The following is a 19,308-nucleotide window of genomic DNA, read 5'->3' as shown; positions in this document are numbered from 1 at the left end:
GGAGCTAATTGTGGTTGATGGCTCCTGGAGAAGTCATTATCTTCAGTGATGTAGCCTGTGTGAGTTACCCATGCTCCAGCAGAGAGCTTTACAGCCATGCCCACAAGACCAGTCCTGTTGAAACCCAGTGGATCACAAAGTACAAACAAAACCTAAACTAAATGCATGCAAATGCCTGTTGTTGAAGGGGGAAGGGCTGGAGTAGGAGGAGGGTGAGAGAGAGGAGCTAGTGAGGGGACTCAACATATACAGGAGCCTGCCATCAAGCCGATTATCTGAGTTGATCCCTGGAATCCATTCAGTAGAAAGGGAAAACCAGGTCTTGCAAATTGTCCTTTGATCTCCACACATGCACAATGACACAAATTTACATGTGTGTGAGAGCTCCCATGTGAGAGCATAGACACTAAATGCATATAAACAAACATATAAATAAACAAAATGCAAGTTTTAGAAAGAGAGGAGGCATGAGTGTGATCAGAGTGTAGGGTCTGTGTATGTTTATGACATTGTCCAAGAAGAAATTAACCTTAAAAGCTATTTGGGGAAGGGGGGCAAAACATGCCCCTGATGACACCCTCCACACTACTGGCTGAGACAACCCCTCCCCTAGTGCCACATGGAAGACACCCAGAGGCACAGGTGCTACTAAGATGAGCAAGTGAGTGGTGGAGAGATGGAAGAGAAAGAGAAACAGAAGCATGTGTGTACAGTGAAGAGAGGTTGGACTGGAGACTCAAGGGTAGTGAGGAGGAGCCTGGTGTGAGGAGCCTGTGTTGCTACCTGAGGCCATGGTGAAGTCCTGGCCTGTGCTACCACTGAGAACCATGTCTGGGTTTATGGCCCTGCAGAAAGAGAGGACTGTGTTTGATTGATGTCTGTGGCCCATGTTACCACCAAAGGCCATGTGGATGTCTCTGGTCTAGGCTGCCACTTGGGACTATGTTGATGTTCAAGGGCTATGCAAAGCTGGTCCTATCCTTCCCTTGGGCAGTGTGGGAGAGGGATCAGGCCCTCACAAGCTGCAGCACAAACTCGCTACCCCCACCCAACCTCTCACACACACCTTACTGGAGAAGCACAGTAGAACTGGCCCTGGTTTGGGGGGTTATGGGTAAGCTGGGCCCCAAGGGTATGAGTTCAGGGGAACTGACTGTCCTCATGGGCCATATGGTCATGTGTGTATGGGAGAGATGCCTGCCCACCCTCACTCCTAGCCACCTGAAGCAGATGGGAGAGCTGGCCCCACCCCTTGCCAGCTGTAGCATTCAGGAGAGCACCCTAAACCTTGCCTGGGCAGGACAGCAGAGCTGGCCAAGGTGGTGTGAGCAAAGGAGAGCTATTATTAGGCTGACCAATTCAGCTACCACCCAGGCCCAGATGCAGGGCTTTGAGTTCCTCCATCCCATCTATGAACTGCTGGAACACATTAAGGGGCAGGTCCTCCAGAACCAAAGTTGCAGGATCTCCATGACACATGACAACAGGATATCCAAGAGGAGTCCAGGTGAGGATCCAGTATTGATAGTGTAACAGAAGCCAGAGGCCTCAAGCCAGACCAACGACTTCCTGCCATAAACATCCACAAGTAAAGCTGTCTGGGCAGAAGGGTGTATTCTGCTACACACTGTTACATACACTGTGAGATTTGTTTGTTTTCTTTTCGTGGTATAGGTGCAAAGGCAGAGGGTGGATATGGAGGGATGACTGGATGAGTGGGAACAGAGTGCATGATGGGAAATTCTCAAAGAATCAATACAATGTTTGCTTTTTAAAGCTATTTTTAAAGATACAATGTGGGATTGGGGGAGTATATGAATGTAATTGCCGGTACCCAAGGAGGCCAAAAGCATCAGGTTCCTCCTGGAGATGAAGTTACAGGAGGTTGTAAGCTACCTGAGACAGGTGTTGGGAACTGAACTCAGAGCCTCTGCAGAAGCAGTAGACATTCCTGTCCACTGAGACATTTCTTCAGCCTCTTTAAAGCATTTAAAGCAGATTTTCTGTTATTATTGTTATTGTTGTTGTTGTTATTGTTGCTGTTGTCTATTTTTCTGTTTGAGACACTGTTCCTATTAACCAGGGCTGGCCCTTGTCAGCATCCTTTAGTGCTAGGATTATAGGGGTGAGCCACCGTGCCTAGCCATACATCAACATTTGAGTAACTGTAACTGCAAATATTGTGGATACTTGTCTTCTTTCTGTGACCAAAACCCCAGACAGAACCAGATTGATAGAGGAAAGGTTTACTTTGGCTCTCAGCTTAAATCTGTCATGGCCAGGGAAGCATAGTGGCAGGAGCATATTACTTAGATTTATCTCAGTCAGGAAGTATAGAACACACAAGAAGCTGAGCTGTGTATAAAGCCTGAAGGCCCACCCGCAGTGACCTACTTCCTCTTCAAGGCTCCACCTCCTACAGCTTGCACAAGTTTCCCAAACAGTCCCACCACTGGGGCCTACTCACTCAAACACTCAAGTGTGTGTGGGAACTTGTCACACTCAAACCACAGTGGTTAAATCACATATAAGCATCCCTGTGGGTATTAGTCAAAGTGAGTATGGTGGTGTATGCCTGCATCCCAGCTCTATGGAGGAGGATGCAGGAGGGTACCAAGTTGAAGGCAGGCCTCTGCATGCATCAAGACACTATCTGAAGACAAACAAAAACACTTCTGGGGTAAAAGTGCACTGTGTAACTGTGTTAATCTGGGAAAATAATGCAGGATTGATTAGAAGGAAATAAGACCAGAGGCAGGGAGTCCAAGTGGAAGCCTTCCCTGAGATGATGAGGTGAAACAATCCTGTGTCTCACACCAGTGGGGAGAAGAAAACAAACACCTTATATTTTCTCTTCATGCTTTTGGGTCTTTTCACACACAATTCTCACTTCAAAGATCTTTGCCACTCTGCTCACCTAACTAGTTAGTCCTCAAACACAGCTCAACTTAGGTGGGTGTCTTTCAATAACTCTTGTTCCCTTTAGTGTAAATCACACTGTGAATGCTATTGAGTTATTAATTTGTAACATTTTTATTTACCTGACTGTCTTTCTAAAGACTGTAAACTCCTAAATATGATTAGCCTAGTGTCTGTCCCTATGTATGTGTGTATTTATATATATATAATTTATCCATAGGGCTTCCAAAACAGAAATTCCAATCAAAAAGGAAGTGCTAAGCCCACAGCAAGTGCTCAGGTCTTTTAACTCTGAGCTTTGAGGCTACTCCATTCTTGAGTTGAGTTTGTTTTTCCTCTTGGCTGACAGTGAAACCATTAAAGAGCTCACTTGGAGGTGGAGAGTCTCACCCCACTATACTTCTGCAAAATCTAAGGTTTCTCTTTCATAAGCTTAAGAATAAGTCTTGCCCTGCCCCACCTAGGCAGCTGTGACTGGCTTGAAGAAGAGAAGCAAACAAAACATTCTGAGCCTGGGACTGATCAACTGCCCCTGATCACAGTGGGAGCCCAGCACAAACACCTGGTAAGAGAGGTGCTTCAGGGCCTTGGCCAGGCAGTGGGGTTGGCTGGGAAATGCTGGCTGGAGAGGGAAGGCAAACATAGAAGAAGGGATTAAAGGTGGAAGCTGGGGGTGGGGGTACCTGCAGGTATCACACCAGAAATGGAACCCCCCACGAAGAGATAAGAATGAAAACCAGGTACAAATTTGCTTCAATCAACCTGGATCAGACTTTGGGGAGTCTAATAGCAGGCAGTTTATTTCCAGTGTATTTAATTCCAGTACAATTTGGAAAAACAAACTTCCTGGTGTAATTCAATCTCTGATGCACAAGGAACCACAATAACATTGAAACTCAACTTAGGGTAGTGTCATTTCTTTCAACAAGATGGGTTCTAAAGATAGGCTACCTGTACTAGCTTAAGGGCCTAAGGATCTGGCCTGTTCTCAGTCATACAGAGAGCATAGAGGTCATTTGTGCCATTAGCCACCTCTGGTCCTTCTTGTGGGAGCTTGGAGAGCCTCTGACTATAAGAGTCATTTGTATTAGGAGCAACCTTCAGTCCTGCTTGCAGGAGCTTGTTAAGGCTAGCCCAACAGATAACACAGATCACCAGACTGTTCCTTCAGTCTTGCTTGCAGGAGCTTGTTAAGGCTAGCCCAACAGATAACACAGATCACCAGACTGTTATTCACCTTCAGCTCTCAGCTTTCTGGATGGGAGGACAGGGTTTTTCATCTTTTCCATTGGAAAGACAATCCTGTGTGCTTAACATTCCTGGTTTCCCTGAAGATCTGTGGATGCATGGACATTCCTGCTATGATCCCAACAGGAAGCATTGCATATCAGAGTATAGGTCAGAGAGGATGAGATGTGACAACCAGAGCAGCCTGCTCAGCTGTCCTCCTCACTGGACTTCAACTTTTTCATAGAATTATGAGACTGGCTTTCTTCCTTTTTTAGGAGCTATGAAATCATAAAAGGAAGGGGAAAAGTCAAACTAGTCAGATAGATATGTTTGCTCATGTTGCTTCTTCTATTACCACCACCTTCCTTCTTCCTACACAGAAAACATGGTGGTAGACCTTCCCAGGCACCTTCCTCTCCTGTTGCTGCTGGGGCTGTGGGAGCCAATGTGTCTATTTTGCGCTCACCCTAAAGGTCTCTCCAAGGCGCGCTGGTTTGAAATTCAGCACATACAGACAAGTCCTCAGCAATGCAATACAGCCATGCGCAGTGTCAACAATTATACCCAACACTGTAAACAGAAAAACACTTTCCTGCATGAATCCTTCCAGAATGTAGCTGCTACCTGCAGTTTGCACACTATCACCTGCAGGAATGGTCGGAAGAACTGCCACAAGAGCACAAAGCCTGTCAAAATGACTGACTGCTCACACACTGGAGAAGCCTATCCCAACTGCCGCTACAGTAGTGCTGTACTATACAAATTCTTCATTGTGGCCTGTGAACACCCAAAGAAGGCCGACCCTGCCTACCAACTGGTGCCTGTGCACTTAGATAAGATCCTGTAAGGCTAGGTAGGTCTTTTCCTCTCTTTGATGCCAGTTCTCTTACAGTTTATTCCACTTTGCCTTTTGTCCCACAGAAAAGGGAAGGTACTGGAAGAAGTAAGACACCTAAGCTATGAAAATGGAGTAAAAAAAAATTAAGAGTGCATGGGTTATGACGTAGCTCAGTAAATGAGCACTTGCTTAGTGCACAGTGGGCCCTAGGTTCAATCATCATAGCACCCCCTACCAAAGAAAGAGAGGAAGAAAAAGATGAAGAAAAAATGAAAGAGAGAAAGAAAGAGAAAGAATGAAAGAAAGAAAGAGAGAGAGGAAGGAAAGAAGGAAGGAAGGAAGAGAAGAAGAGAGGTGAGGAGAGGAGAGGAGAGGAGAGGAGAGGAGAGGAGAGGAGAGGAGAGGAGAGGAGAGGAGAGGAGAGGAGAGGAGAGGAGAGGAGAGAAGAGAAGAGGATTATTTTCTGCTCTGGGGTTACCTTTGTTAAGGAGGAATATAAGAAAAGTATGAAGAAGGTCCAAGCCTCTGAACAATTTATCCTGCAATTTTTGGGTCAAGTTTTACTGTACTATGCTCATAGGGGAAAAAAATCTTTTTTGATATAATAAGTGTGAATTTTTGCTGGATTGTTTGCTTGCTTGTTTGTTGTTTTAACGGGCCTGATTTGGTCAGGGTGGGCTCCACATCACTATGTAGCAAAGAATGGTTATCAACTCTTATTAAACCCTGTTGTCTTCTCTTATTCTCCAGTTCTTGCTCAGTTCCTTCCTCCAGCTAGCTTCCCCACCCTCCTACCATGTGAGGTTCATGTTCCCAAGGCAGGAAAGGGGGAGTCACTGGCAGCCAGGGGGCTGGAGGGATTTTGAGGACTCACAGTCATCTTTTGCTCCAGCCTAAAGCTGCTAGGTAGGCAGCCACCAGCAGGCACCAGGCACACACTGGCTGCACCCAAGCCACATGGAGGTAGGCATGCTGGCAATGAGCAAAAGAAACTTATTCTAAGTACTACTGTTTCATTTTCAGACTCCATTTAATCACAGAGAAAAATAAATAAATTCAAGATCCCAAGCCCTAGGGGAACTGAGGACTTCTCAATAGATGAGCAGTTTTTATTATTAGAAAACAGTTGTCTCAATCCAAACATCTCAGGGAAAACTTGTAAAGGAACAGTTGTCTGAGTCCAGACATCTCAAGGACAACTGCTCCATCTTGCTGGGAGGGCTGAACTAAGGTCATGTTCCCAGGCCCAGGAACCTACTTCTAACCTGATTGGTAAAAACTCCCTAGCTCAATCCCTTATATCAAAGTATGATTGGACAATGCTACAGCCCACCCTGAAGGTCAGCCCCCAAATCTGTTCTGTGGCCATGATCGATCAGTAGCAGCTTTACTACAATACGTTTTTGTCATCTGCATTGACCTGGTGTTTGAGTTATGTTGAATTTAAGCTTACCCCACAACAGACACACAGGTCTAAAGACATGCACAGCCATGCTAGTAAAGGCAGAGGCTCTAAGCTCAGGCCTCTGACCTCAGGGCCATATTTATAGCGTGTGCTGGCTAGTTGTAAGTCAAGTTGACTTACTCTAGATGCCTTAGTCACTGTTCTATTGCTGGGAAGAGACACCATGACAATGGGAATTATTATAAAGAAAAGCATTTCATGTGGGCTTGCTTGCAGTTTCAGAGGTTTAGTCCATCTCCATGGTGGGGAGCATGGTGGCACGCTGGCAGACACGGTGCTGCAAAAGTAGCTGAGAGTTCTGCATCCAGGTCAGGAAGAGACTCTGGGATCTGGCATGAGCTTTGGAAAACTCAAAGCTCACCCCTAGTGACACACTTCTATAAGAGTGCACATCCTGATCTCTTTCAAACAGTGCCACTCCCTGATGACTAAGCATTCACATACAGGAGTCTGTGGAGGCCATTCTTATTCACATTACCACACTAGAGTTCCCTGAGATGAGGAACCTCCGCTGAGAAAATGGTGCACCAAATTGGCCTGTGGGAAGTATGTGGAGCATTTTTAAAAATTTTATTATATTTTATTTTGAGACATGTAGTCCTATCTGCCCCGGAACTTTCTCTGTAGACCAGCCTGTTCCAGAACTCACAGAGCTCTGCCTGCCCCTGCCTCCTGAGCACTGGGATCAAAGGAACATGCCACTGCACCAGGCTTGAAGCATTTTCTTGATTGATAATTGATGTGGAAGGGTCTGGCTCACTGTGGGCACTGCCATCCCTGATATCCTGGATACTATAAGAAGCCATGAATAGAAAGCCAGAGGGCAACACCCTTTATAAGAGCTGTAACTGTTTCTGCCTTCAGGTTCCTGCCTTGAGTTCCTACCCCGACTTCCCTGAACAACTGACTACATGCCATAAGATGAAATAAGCCTCTACTTCCCTACTTGCTTTTGGAATTAGTGTTTTCTCACAGCAATAGATAATGGTTATATTACAGATTACGTCATTGTTTACTTTGAGATTCCCCAGGTACCCTGTTTTGTATTGCTTTACAGTCCCCAGATAGCCACTGTCTGCTTTCTTTTACCTGACTCATTCCAGACATCTACATCAGCTTCATGTTGTCTAAACATAGACTGACCCCTATAGCCTTTGGGAAATCTGTCTCTCTGAACCATCTGCCATGACCCTGAACAGTACCAGCAATACTGTGGGTAGGGAGAACACATCTAATATGTCTGCTACTGGCAAATTGCAAATGGTTATGAGTAAAGGATCTAATACAGGCAATCCTAAAGGAAAAATTCCAGACTTTGAGTGTAACTAATCCTCTCCAAGGTGCATTTAGGAAGTAGGGTGTCTTCTGCAAAAAACAATGGGCCTTGGGGTGGGGAGAGCTGCCCCCAGCTGAGCTTCTTCCAAGCCCTGAACCATTATTTGATCAAATATTTTGTTTGGGGCTGGAGAAAGGGCTCAGTGATTAAGAACCTTGGCTGCTCCTCAGGAAGACCTAGGTTTAATTCCAAGGACTCACGACTACCTGAAACTCTAGCTCTGAGGGATATGCCAACCTGTTTTGGTCTCCAAGAGTATCAGACATGTCCATGGTGCACATACAGGCAAAACACCCAAGCATATGGAATATATTTTTAAAATATTATTGTTTTATTTCATTGATTTATATGCTAATTTTATTAACTTTTTCTGTTTGTTCTGAGTTAAATTTGATCTCCTTCCCCTCTCTTAAGACAGGATCCCAAGGACCTCAGGGTGACCTAGAACTCACTATGGAGTTGAACTGAGTTTGAATTTCTAATCCTTGACTCCACTTCACAAGTTCTGGGTTGACAGGTGCCTCACTCGCTTGCCCACTCCCTTTCTTTCTTCCTAGCTCTGGGAAGAACACACTAGGCTTAGTCAAGAGCACTGAACTTGCTTTGTGCTGAAATTATAAGTGTGATCAACACTTATTGTTAATCCTGACATTTGCCAGAAAAACCAACTTCATCATTTTTGCGCCAAATTTGAGGCAAGTATTGTTAAATATTAAATACTGACCAAGAGATAGACTTTTGGTCAGAACCATTGCCTAGAATTTCCAAGCTATGTTGGCCTCAAGCCACATGTTTCTGGGTTGGGGCTGAGGTGGTATAAGGACAAACCTATAGGTTTTCTTCATGTTCCACAGTGGTTCTTGATAAAAGAGGCAGTCTTTGGTTCTAAACTGTTTATGACTTGTTCTTTGTGGAAAATGCGTGTACACCACCTTCTAAGAGTGGAACAGAGATTAAATATCTTTTGTAGGAATGAACGTCTGAGAAGGGAAGCTTATTGGCTAAACACTCAGGGCCCATCTGTATCATTAGTGTAGAGAACTCTGTTCTATTTTATCTATCCAGTCTTTTGCCATGAGACAGTTTAAGGAGTCTCTGGATTCATCTTCTACTTACCCATCTGATGTTGGGAAGTGAAGGAATAGTTATCAGATACAGTCTCTTGAGATGACTTTTTGGGGGTAAAGAAAGGTTAGCAACACAGTATGAAACCTCTGGGAAGATCACAGGTGAAGTGGAAATTTCTGGTGTCTTTGGAGAATCCATTGTGTCCTGTGATGTTTTTCTGGACATTGTCTTATGAGAGAATGTTTTACTGAGGAGACACATGGAGAATGTTTTGCTGAAAACAGACACATGGTGTTTTTCTGGAAGCTGCCTGGAAAAGGGCATGTGATGTTTTGCTGGAGCAGATGCTTGAGAAGACATGTGATGTTTGGAAAGGATATAAGTATAACCCAAGAGACAGTGGGTGACACGGTAGCATTGGCTCACCTTGCCACTCTTTGCTGATCTTCCGGCAGCTTCTTGCCACTTCCGCAGACTCGGGCCAGTTGGGAGACCCTCAGGGTTTCTTCTGGATCCAACTGCTGTTGATGATCCCTAATGGTGTTTTCAAGTGGATCAAGCTACTGCTGCTGACTTATGTAAGTGGAACTGTTGATATTCTGACAATGAAGACAGGAACCCCCATCCCCACCCCAAAAAAGTATATCTAAACAGGTCCACACCCCCCTTTGCCCTAATAACCTTTCCTTCCCACTGCCTACCTCTGGTGGTTAATGGGCTAGAAGAGAGTGTAAACCATTTTAGAACCCTGATTAAAGTAGGTTTTGAAAAATCTAAGCCTACACATAGGTTGTCTTAGTTCTTCAGAAGTCTCAGAGACAGAAACACTTGTCTAGACACAATAGAATGTCACAGGCAGTAGAGAGAAACAGGCACAATTAAACACCCTTTGAACAACAAGACTGAGTCCTTACAGAAAACATGGGACACACAGGTTAGTGATATTCAGGAAGTACCTGGAGTCCTGAGCCTCTTTATTTACTGAACCCAGGAACCTAGATGCATGTCTTTCCCTGCTTTCTTGGAAGATTTCTACAATTCTATTCTTAGTGCCACAAGAAAACAAAAGTAATAAATATTCTTAGGATGAAGACATGAAGAGTGGAGACTTTCCATTCTTACCAACCCCAAATGTTAACATAACCATCCAAGAGACATGATGTCAGCATTGCAGGGAGCCATTTGGGGAACTAGTGTACAAGGGATGACACTCAACTGATTCAAGGAATGACAGGCTCAATACACTAAGGCAGGAGGATTGCTTAGAGGGTCTGTGGGGCTTTCAGAAGATAAAACTGACAAGGCATCTGAAAGGACATAAAGTTATTTCCTCACAATTCTGGAATCTGGAAGTCCAAGATCAACAAGGCCCTGGCAGGATTAGTTTCTTCTGAGTTCTCTCCTTGGCTCTCATGTGTTCAAGTTCAGTCCTTCCCCTGTGCATGCATGTGGTGGGTGTCTCTCTCTGTGTCAATCTCCTCCTCTTATCAAGACACCATCAGCTTTGATCATACTTTCCTCACCACCTAGTTTTAATCTAATCACTCTTTAAAGGCTCTATTTCCAAACAGTCATATACTGTGTGTCAAGCTTTCAACATATGAGTTTTGAGAGACCACAATTTAGCCCACAATAAAGATCTTTTAGATGAAATACCAGTATTTGCAATAGATTAGGACTGCCTTCCCCAGTGACAAGAACATATTGTGAAATGCTGGGGAAGTGAGCTTTGTTTCTTGTGAGAAGAAAAAGAAAAAAACATTTATTTTTCTACTTTTGAATAAACTGATCAGTTATATCCTTCCAACCCAGTTAGAAAAAAAAATACAACCAGGGAAACTACTCAATTAGACTGTTCTTCTGGTTCTCTTTCTCATCCTCTAGACCCCATTTATATCTACTTGAATCTTGATAGCATATCCCTAATTACCTCAAACTTTCTTTTAATTATGTCTGTTCTCCACTTTACCTGCTCAATACCATTCTCAAGGATTTGCCGATCAGTAGCTGGCCTCTGATCCTGATGGTGGTCTAGGAGTTAAAATCACATTTCAGGACTTTTCTTTCTTTCTTTCTTTCTTTCTTTCTTTCTTTCTTTCTTTCTTTCTTTTTTAATTTTTTAATTTTTTTTATTAGATATTTTATTTACACTTCAGATGCCATCCCCTTTCCCCATTCCCCCCCTTAGAAAACCCCTATCCCATGCCCCCTTTTCTTTTTTGCATTTATACATTGTTTTAAAATAATGTTAATCATAAGTGTTATAAGTTTGGAATTGTTCAATCAGAGGTGTAACCCTCTGACCAACCTAGATATAACAACTATCTTTTACTGGTGGAGATACAGGAATATCTGCCTCCCTGTCTCCCCCCTCTTTCTCTCTTTCATCACCTAGCTTCTCCTCTCCTTCTTCTTCTCCTCTTCTTACTATCTCAGGACTTTTCACAGTTACAGAGCTGCATCTGTGAGAGGAGGAGGAGGAGGACAAAGAGGAGGAGGAGGAAGAGCAGGAGGAGGAGGAGGAGGAGGAGGAGGAGGAGGAGGAGGAGGAGGAGGAGGAGGAGGAAAGTCAGAACTTGTGTTTCTGCTTAGATAAGAGGGTATCCTGGAACTGGGAAGCCCAGGAACCACACAAGTCTAAACGGAAAAGGTTTCCCAGTGCAAGGATATCCTGAGACACTGGGGCCCAGGGACCTTACAACTCTGAGGATGAGACAGTGTCCCAATGGAGGGCATCCTGAGACACAGAAGCCCTGGAACCACACAGCTCTGAGGATGCCCCCTCAGTAGAAGCATTGCATCTCTCAGGGGAGGGTATTCCCAGCTGAGCTGAGGAGTTCAGGATCTGCAGTCCTGATTCTTCTCTTTGCTTCTTCTCTTCTTAGCTTCTTCCAATGAGAGAGTCACACCAGGCAGGAAATTTCATGAAAGGGATTTATTGGAGGGTCCAGGGTGTGGAAGGATAAATCCAGGGATGGCTGCCCTCTGCTCCCAGGGGACAGGGAATTGAACAAAAGGCGATGCTTATATAGGATGCTTATATAGGCGGAGCTTCTCAGGGCAAAGATTTCCAGAATGAGGATTAGTGGGATTTCAAGTCCTAAGCCTGTAAGGCTCATGGATTAGTTGGTTTTTCTCTGTTCAGGGATTGTTGGGCTCTCCTGTTCAGAGATTTCTGGGGTTTTGTGAGACACACGGCATTCTTCATTCCTTTTCCCCTGCATCAGGCTCACAGGTTAAAACTGGAAGTCCTTCTCTGCTGCAGCCAGCTTTTCTGAGGCACCATCTCTGTGGGACCACTAAGGAGGCTGGAGAGAAGGTGCTGCCATTGTGGACAGCTCCTGTGGGACAGCTCCTAGTCTTGTTTCACTAAGGTTGTAGGCTGAGGCAGGAAAGGTATCGCCACCATGGACAGCTCCTGAGGGGCCCTCCCCTTGAGTGGGGAAAGTTGGTGCTCCTGCAGCTCCTGAAGTTCCTGTCTGTGACAACTGCAGGCTGAGGAGATGTGATGGTGCCACCATTTTGACAGGAGCAGCCATTTTGGACAGCTCTCGTGGGACATTTTACATCAATGGTTGGGACTAGAAGGTTGAGCCTGCCAGGGCTTTAACATCTTTTTTGACACAGCATGTTTTGTGGTGTGCCGCTCAGGGACCAAAGAGCCAATGTCTGGAAGCTTATCATATTTATATATTCAATTGCTTCAGCAACAATATAGTCAAAAATATAAATGAGACAATGAGATAAACAAAAATAGTATTCTTCAATTTTACTGTGTTATACTCTTTGAATATTAAAGTCAGATACCTGGGAGCAGGGCATGAGAGCACACTCCGGGAGTAAACAAACCCGGTTCTCTTTAGTTTATTCTTGATTTCATGTCGCAGCTTAATTATATTTAAGCTTCAGGTTGTAATCAGCTCATAAAGGTCATCTGTAGTCTGATATTCTATGTATCTATGACCCTGTGCAGCTGGCCATGTGCACACCATATGCTCACTTTCCCATGTAAACTATTTCCCAAATAGTGCTAGGCCTCTCCTTAAGTAATTATTTGGGGGTGCTTGTGGGATGCAGGTGTCAATGCAGGCCGTGGTCCACAAAGAGATGAGACTGAAAACTCGATTCAGATTGACTTCATCAACCCGGATCAGAGATGAGGAATCAGATGCCAGGCAGGTCACTGTCAGCACATTTAAAACACTGTAAATTTTTTGGGAAAATTCTCCAGGTAACAATCACACACATTCCATACAATAAACATTCCAATTCCATGTGCACAATAAAGCTTAAGATACGAGGTGGACTGGAAGGTGGGAGCAGAAGCACCCAAGGGTGGGCGCCATTTTGCTATCTGCCTCCACAGATAGCAAAAAGGTCATGTTCAGTATCCACTCCCAGACTTCTGGGCAGAAACTAAGCAGTTCCTCCTTTGGGGAGAGGCTCTTAAATGTTGCATGTTTGACATTTCTGGCTCCCTAGTGCTCTGTAAGCATGAAGACATTTGTGTCCCCAGGAGTGGGAGGGAACGGGAGGTCGAAAGACTGCCAGGCTGGTGTGATCGATCGTCCAGCACCATACCTTCATTAAACACGTTTTCAATAACGCCAAAGAAATTTCTGACTGCACTCCTGTAGGTTGTTACTGCTGCTGTGCCTTCATCTCCAGATCAACCACCTGCTGTGTGCACTCTCCACAAAATGGAACATTTCCCTCGGTTCTGAGGGACTGGGGAGAAATTGTGAGACCAGGAGGAGGTTCACTGCCCAGTTTTACTCTCACAGACTGCTTATGCATTCTAAAAGGAAAACTTTCCTTGGAAGGATATTGGGAGGATAGTAAAGACCTCTAAAGTGCTTGTGTTGAGGGGCTCTCACTGCACTAGCTCAGATTTCAATTCTGGACCTTTTCTAGAGATAATAATGATAACAACAACAATAGACAATTAGTAACTATAATGACTAAAGGTGAAGGTGAACATATCTAGAAAACCATAAGTACTAAGATAGTGGATTTTGAGATTATCAAACTGTCTTACTTTTCTATAGCTGTGATACAGCACCAGGACCAAAGCCACTTATAAAAGCATGTGTTTAACCGGGCTTCTGATGATAGAGGGTTAGAGTCCTGGATGGTGGCGTGAAGGCATGATGGCAGCAACAGCTGAGGCAGAGAGAGCAATGGTAATGATGCATAGCTTTTAAAACCATGCTTTCAATGCCTCCCCCAGTGACACCTTCCCCCAACAAGGCCACATGTGACTGGAATGATCCAGGATTAAGGAAGAAAGGGTGGAAGAGAGCTTCAACACAGGATACATCAGATGAGTGTGTCAGGTATTGGCTTCCTTTCTTCTCCCAACCTGGTGCCAGAAAGTTGGCTGCCCCACTGTCGACCCTAATAAGAATGAATACCACAAGAATTATCAGACTCCACCTCTTGTTTCCCCCACCCCTGAGTATGCAGAAAGCATCTTCCAACAGCCTTGGCTAATTGTACATGACCACACAAACTTTGCCCCAGAGACCCTGGCCACCTCCCCAGGCACATAAATACCCCCATTAACCAAACCAGTTCTTTGAAGCCTATTTCCTCTCTCTCTCTCTCTCTCTCTCTCTCTCTCTCTCTCTCTCTCTCTCTCTCTCTCTCTCTCTCTGTGTGTGTGTGTGTGTGTGTCTGTGTGTATGTTCATGTTCTTTGCCAATGCACTCACTGCTGACCAAGGCCATGCATTGCACCCACCTGCCCCAAATAAGCTTTCCTCCCTCCAGCTTAGCCTGGGAGAAACAAAAACCTAGCAGCAGCATCATACCTGCTATTCCTTTCTGAATAGTTCTACCAACGTTGGACCAAGTGTTCAAACATGTGAGTCTAGGGGCCATTATCATTCAAATCCCAACACAAACCTGTCCCCATTTTTTAGGAAGCTGTGGCACAGACAGAGAAAAACGAGTCCAGGTGTCAGTCTAGCCTAAGTCAGGGGCCCAGGCCAAATTTTCTGACATTTTAGACTTAGGACAGGTGCAAAAGTAAGGACTTTTAGTATAAGCCCTTCCCAGACTTGTAAGAGGAAACTAGAAAGTGACTCATGGTTACAATGAACTTTAATACACAGCCACCACAGTTGTCTAGCATGTCTTGTCCAATCAGAGGAGCAAGCTCTCTGTGTTTAGTTATGAACACAGCCATGGCTAGAAATAGCATGTGAACCTAAAGCTGCTGTGAGAGATTAAGCCTGTCTCTATATTTCTTTTATTTTTACTTATGTGTAAGTGCCTGCACGAGTTTATGTGCACCACCTATGTGCAAATGCCCACAGAGGCTGGAAGAGCCTCAGAATCCCTGGAAATGGAGTTACAGGTGATTGTGAGCTGTCATGTGGGTGCTGAGAACCAAATGTGGGGCCTCTGAGAAAGCAGTAAGTGCATTTAGCTACTGACCCATCTACTTGGCAGAAGTTCTTTCCCACCCAACATATCTGGGACACGGTAGCACACACCTACCTAAGAGCCCTGTACTTGAGAGGTCAGGGAAGCAGAAGCAGGAGCCCAAGGCCATCACTGGTTACATACTAAGTTTTAGGACACTCTGTGCTACTCAAATTGTTAAAAGAAAGCCTAAATATACCTAAAACTATTGACTAATCTGCAGAGGAACTCTACAGTTTGTTCTAGGAGTGCTGGTTCTTACAGAAACATAACTTTGCTCTACACCTTCCATGTAGAACCTCATTGTGAATCCTGGATCATCTATGGGCGAGACTGCCAACTTCGTGACTGTTTCCCAAAAGCATTATTGAGACTGGATTTCCACTGTGGTTGTTAAAACTGAAGCCCCATCTCCTCCATTCCTATTTGTTCCATGAGATCTGAGTCAGGCTGAGGAGACAAGAGAATCGGAAGGAACCCTAGAAGGCAAGACTGGCTTCTGCCTCTTCCTCACACTGAGAAAGAAAGTGCAAAGTGAAACACGGATGGAAGAAGATCTCTGAAAGGCAGAAGCAAAGGCACTATTCTTCTGCTCTCTTAATGGAGGGACTGTCTTCCCTTGCTGTGACTGATCTGTATCAGAATGAGGAGCAGATGAATCTGGTAGCCATGACTACTGGGTGCTGAAATAGATGTTAGACTTTATTATAGAGAAGAGTACATGAGAGGAATGAATGATCAGTGGAGAGGCAGACATTTCTATTCTTAGTAGTGCAATTAAAGGTGCCAGGAGTGGGGTATATCTGGAGCAATGAACAAGGTAACCTGCCCATTGTCGTTTCTCCATTGTGAAGTGCCCTAAAAGGACACCTCTGACTGACAATTTATAATGATCAGAGTCTTATTTGGTTCTTGGATCTGAAGTCAAGAAAGTCCAAGGTTGAAGGGACACGTTCTGGCGAGGGCCGTCTTGCTTCATTTGTCTACGGCAAGAGAGGGATCTGGGAGCAGGACTCGGGACAGGGACGCATGTTTTTTTGGATAGAAGTCCTAACATGAGTTATTTCTTTCAGAGAAAGAGTGATAGAGAGGGGAGGCAGGTGTGAGGTGATGAGGTTGGGAGACACGGATATCTCACCGGTTTGGCCTAGGTGGAGTCCTACACAGAACCATCGAAGTGGACTGGTACGGAGGGGTTCCCTTCACAGGCCACAATAATGTGCTTTTGGAAGCGCCTGGTCTTGTAGTTGCAGTTGGTAAACTTGGGGTTCTTTTGTAAGTCGCAGTCAGTGATGTGCATGGTGGCTCTGCTCTTGTAGCAGTTGTTCATCATCGGCTTCTTGCAGGTGACCTTTTCCTGGGAGCACACAGCCTGGACATCTTCCAAGGATTCATGTATGAAGGTGTTCTTGTTCTTGCATGGTATTTTTCGCCTCCTCATCATTTCATTACAGTAGGTGGGGCTGCGGTTGGAGGAACCTTCTGGGTCCACGTGCTGCCGCTTAAACTTCTCAGCCTTAGATTCCTGGCCTAGGGAAGGCTGGACCCATCCGAGCACCAGGACAAACAATGGAAACAGAATGAGGAACTTCTCCAGACCCATGGTAGTTTTTCTGCTCTGAGGAGCCTGACAAGAAAGAAAGAGAAAATAGGACAAATGCTCAGAAGAGCTACAGCACCCACCTCCATCTCCACAGCAGACTCTCCTTCCTCAGCTTCCATACACATTAACCTCTCAGCCTCCCCAGCACACTGCCCCCACCTCAGCCACCAGCACACTCCCCCCATCCTCCCCAGCACATTGCCCCCACCTCAGCCACCAGCACACTCCCCCCATCCTCCCCAGCACATTGCCCCCACCTCAGCCACCAGCACACTCCCCCATCCTTCCCAGCACACTACCACCACCACCCCGCAGCAGCCAGTATACTCCCCTACCTCAGTCTCCAAAGCATGAGCCAGAAAGATGTCCCTCTATTGAGAGATCTCGCAAGTGAGACACTGGTTTACTTTATTATTTACTGAAAAGAAGCCATTCTTTTCTCTAGGTGGTGGGCTATGTCACCTAAACTCTTGCAAAATGCTGAATGCTGTTTTTTCATATAAAATACATTTGAAAAATAGATCACATTTCTAAGTAGTGTTCAAATACCTCATCAGAAGGTCATTTAGAATGTGCCATATGCTAAGTTGTATTCCTGGGTCATTACTGACATCCAGGACTGTGGCTGCAGTCTCATTATCTTACAACACAGAGGAACTTGATCTAGTGCCTGACTCTGGCAGGATACAGGGGTTCCTTTGTATTCTAAAGACGCATGCTCCCTCGCCCATCCTGGGAGCTCAGTCCTCCCCACCCCAGTAGTTCTTTATGTCTGACTCTGTCATGCCTTCACCCCTGGCTCCAGCTGTTTGCCTGGCTGGCCCAGCTTTTCTGGAGTTTGTGTCAGTCAAGAATGACTGGCCTTGACTCTCTCAGTTCTAACTTTCAAGCAGAAATAGTTACTGAGGCCATCTCTAGGCCACTTACCTAAACTTTTAGTTTGAACTCCAGGACAAATTGGAAACCAGTTTCTTCAGTCACACAGTCTTTTAAATACCACAGTGGTGTGGTATTTAAAAGGATTCCAAGGGGTTGGCTTCCAAGAAAAATGGGTGGGGTAAATCTGGGTCAATCTTATCTGAATAACAAAAACAAGGGCCTTGTAAACTTGGATGGGAAATCCCCCAAGGCTGCCAAGAAAAGACAAAACACCATTTGAACCTCAGGTGCTGTTTCCCAAGGGGCAGCAGAGGTAGCCACAGGGAAGATGGCACATACACTTTACATTCCTTTACAAAGCCTGGAAACTTATGAGCATGCTGTTTGTACCATTTACAAACTGGAGGTTAACAAAAGACACATTAGAGACTCTGAAATCATGGAAGAGGAAAGCCCTCTTCTCTATAGTGTTGAATAAAATTGATGGTAGCTAGAATTCCAAATCTCCCAGCAGTGCCTTCCTGTCAGCAGCTTGAAGAGGTCCCATACTAGTAGAGTTGTTAGGGCGAAAGTCTGGGCTGTGGCAGGCCTGCCAATCCACACTCAGCCACTCATCCTCAATAGACCAATTAAAATGACAAATGATATAAAAAAGCAGAGAATTGTTGTGTATTCAATGTGACTTATTGGGAAAAGAAATAAAGAGAGTCCAGTGACCCCAAGTCTCTCTTCAGGGTCCTGATAGGAACTTTAGGCTTAAGTGGAGAACAAAAGGTATATATAAATAAGCAATGCTGAAAAAGTGTGGCCCCGCCCATCACTGACTCATCCCAGGCTTGGCTCCAGTCTGTCCTGCAAGATGGTCAGACAAGTTGTCAGACCAGTATGACACCTCTTTCTAGGAGAAAACTCTGACTAGCACAAGGCCTCTCCAAATCTTTCTTCCCCCAGCATGAGACTCCTGGGGAAACTCTTTTTGTTGTTGTTGTTTTTTTTTAACAGGTTTAGCCTTTAGTTAACCATTTATACAAAAGTTATCTAAAAGCATCAAGGCCCATGTCATTATTCATCATTGGACTCTCTGTCAGAGATGGTAGTATAGTACTGAGCACAGTTGCCTTCCTAGCAGTTGACCCGGGTTCGCATTTTTTCCTTTCCTCCTTTCTTTCTTTCTGATTTATTTATTTTATGTATACAAGTACACTGTCTCTGTCTTCAAGCACACCAGAAGAGTGCATCTCATCCCACTATAGATGGTTGTGAGCCACCATGTAGTTGCTGGGAATTGAACTCAGGACCTCTGGAAGAATAGTCAATGCTCTTAACCACTGAGCCATCTCTCTCCAGGCCATTGATCTTATCCTGTGACTGTTTCTTCATCTCTATGCAGGATGAGAGAGAGTAGATGCAGGAGAGTTGAGAGACCCATGTGACTATGAGGACTGCCAGTATGGTGCTGGTCTCTGCATGAAGTGAGGGCCTCATCCAAAAGCAGTCTTAGCTTTATTGACACCTAGACATTGGCAGCAGCTGTGGAATGCC

The 19,308-nt window shown here is 45.0% G+C and overlaps 2 protein-coding genes across 2 annotated transcripts; one reads left to right on the top strand and one right to left on the bottom strand.

The window, feature by feature from the left end:
* The first annotated feature begins 3,340 nt into the window (after positions 1-3,340).
* On the top strand, positions 3,341-5,729 carry LOC117706095 (ribonuclease K6-like). The gene is made up of 2 exons (XM_034498929.2): positions 3,341-3,484; positions 4,530-5,729. The coding sequence occupies exon 2, from the start codon at positions 4,535-4,537 to the stop codon at positions 4,994-4,996; it is 462 nt and encodes a 153-aa protein (XP_034354820.1). The 5' UTR covers positions 3,341-3,484; positions 4,530-4,534; the 3' UTR covers positions 4,997-5,729.
* Positions 5,730-15,965: 10,236 nt separating this feature from the next.
* Positions 15,966-16,887, bottom strand: LOC117705756 (ribonuclease pancreatic-like). The gene has a single exon (XM_034498436.2). The coding sequence runs from the start codon at positions 16,885-16,887 to the stop codon at positions 16,444-16,446; it is 444 nt and encodes a 147-aa protein (XP_034354327.1). The 3' UTR covers positions 15,966-16,443.
* Between the last annotated feature and the right edge of the window lie 2,421 nt (positions 16,888-19,308).

Source organism: Arvicanthis niloticus, chromosome 3 (assembly GCF_011762505.2).
Source record: "Arvicanthis niloticus isolate mArvNil1 chromosome 3, mArvNil1.pat.X, whole genome shotgun sequence".
Lineage (NCBI taxonomy): Eukaryota > Metazoa > Chordata > Mammalia > Rodentia > Muridae > Arvicanthis > Arvicanthis niloticus.
Note: the sequence above shows the minus strand (reverse complement) of the source record. Positions and strands in the feature narration are given on the sequence as shown.

Bases quoted from the DNA above. Each gene is read 5' to 3' on its own strand.
- LOC117706095 (XM_034498929.2), top strand. From the start codon at position 4,535: ATGGTGGTAGACCTTCCCAGGCACCTTCCTCTCCTGTTGCTGCTGGGG.
- LOC117705756 (XM_034498436.2), bottom strand. From the start codon at position 16,887: ATGGGTCTGGAGAAGTTCCTCATTCTGTTTCCATTGTTTGTCCTGGTG.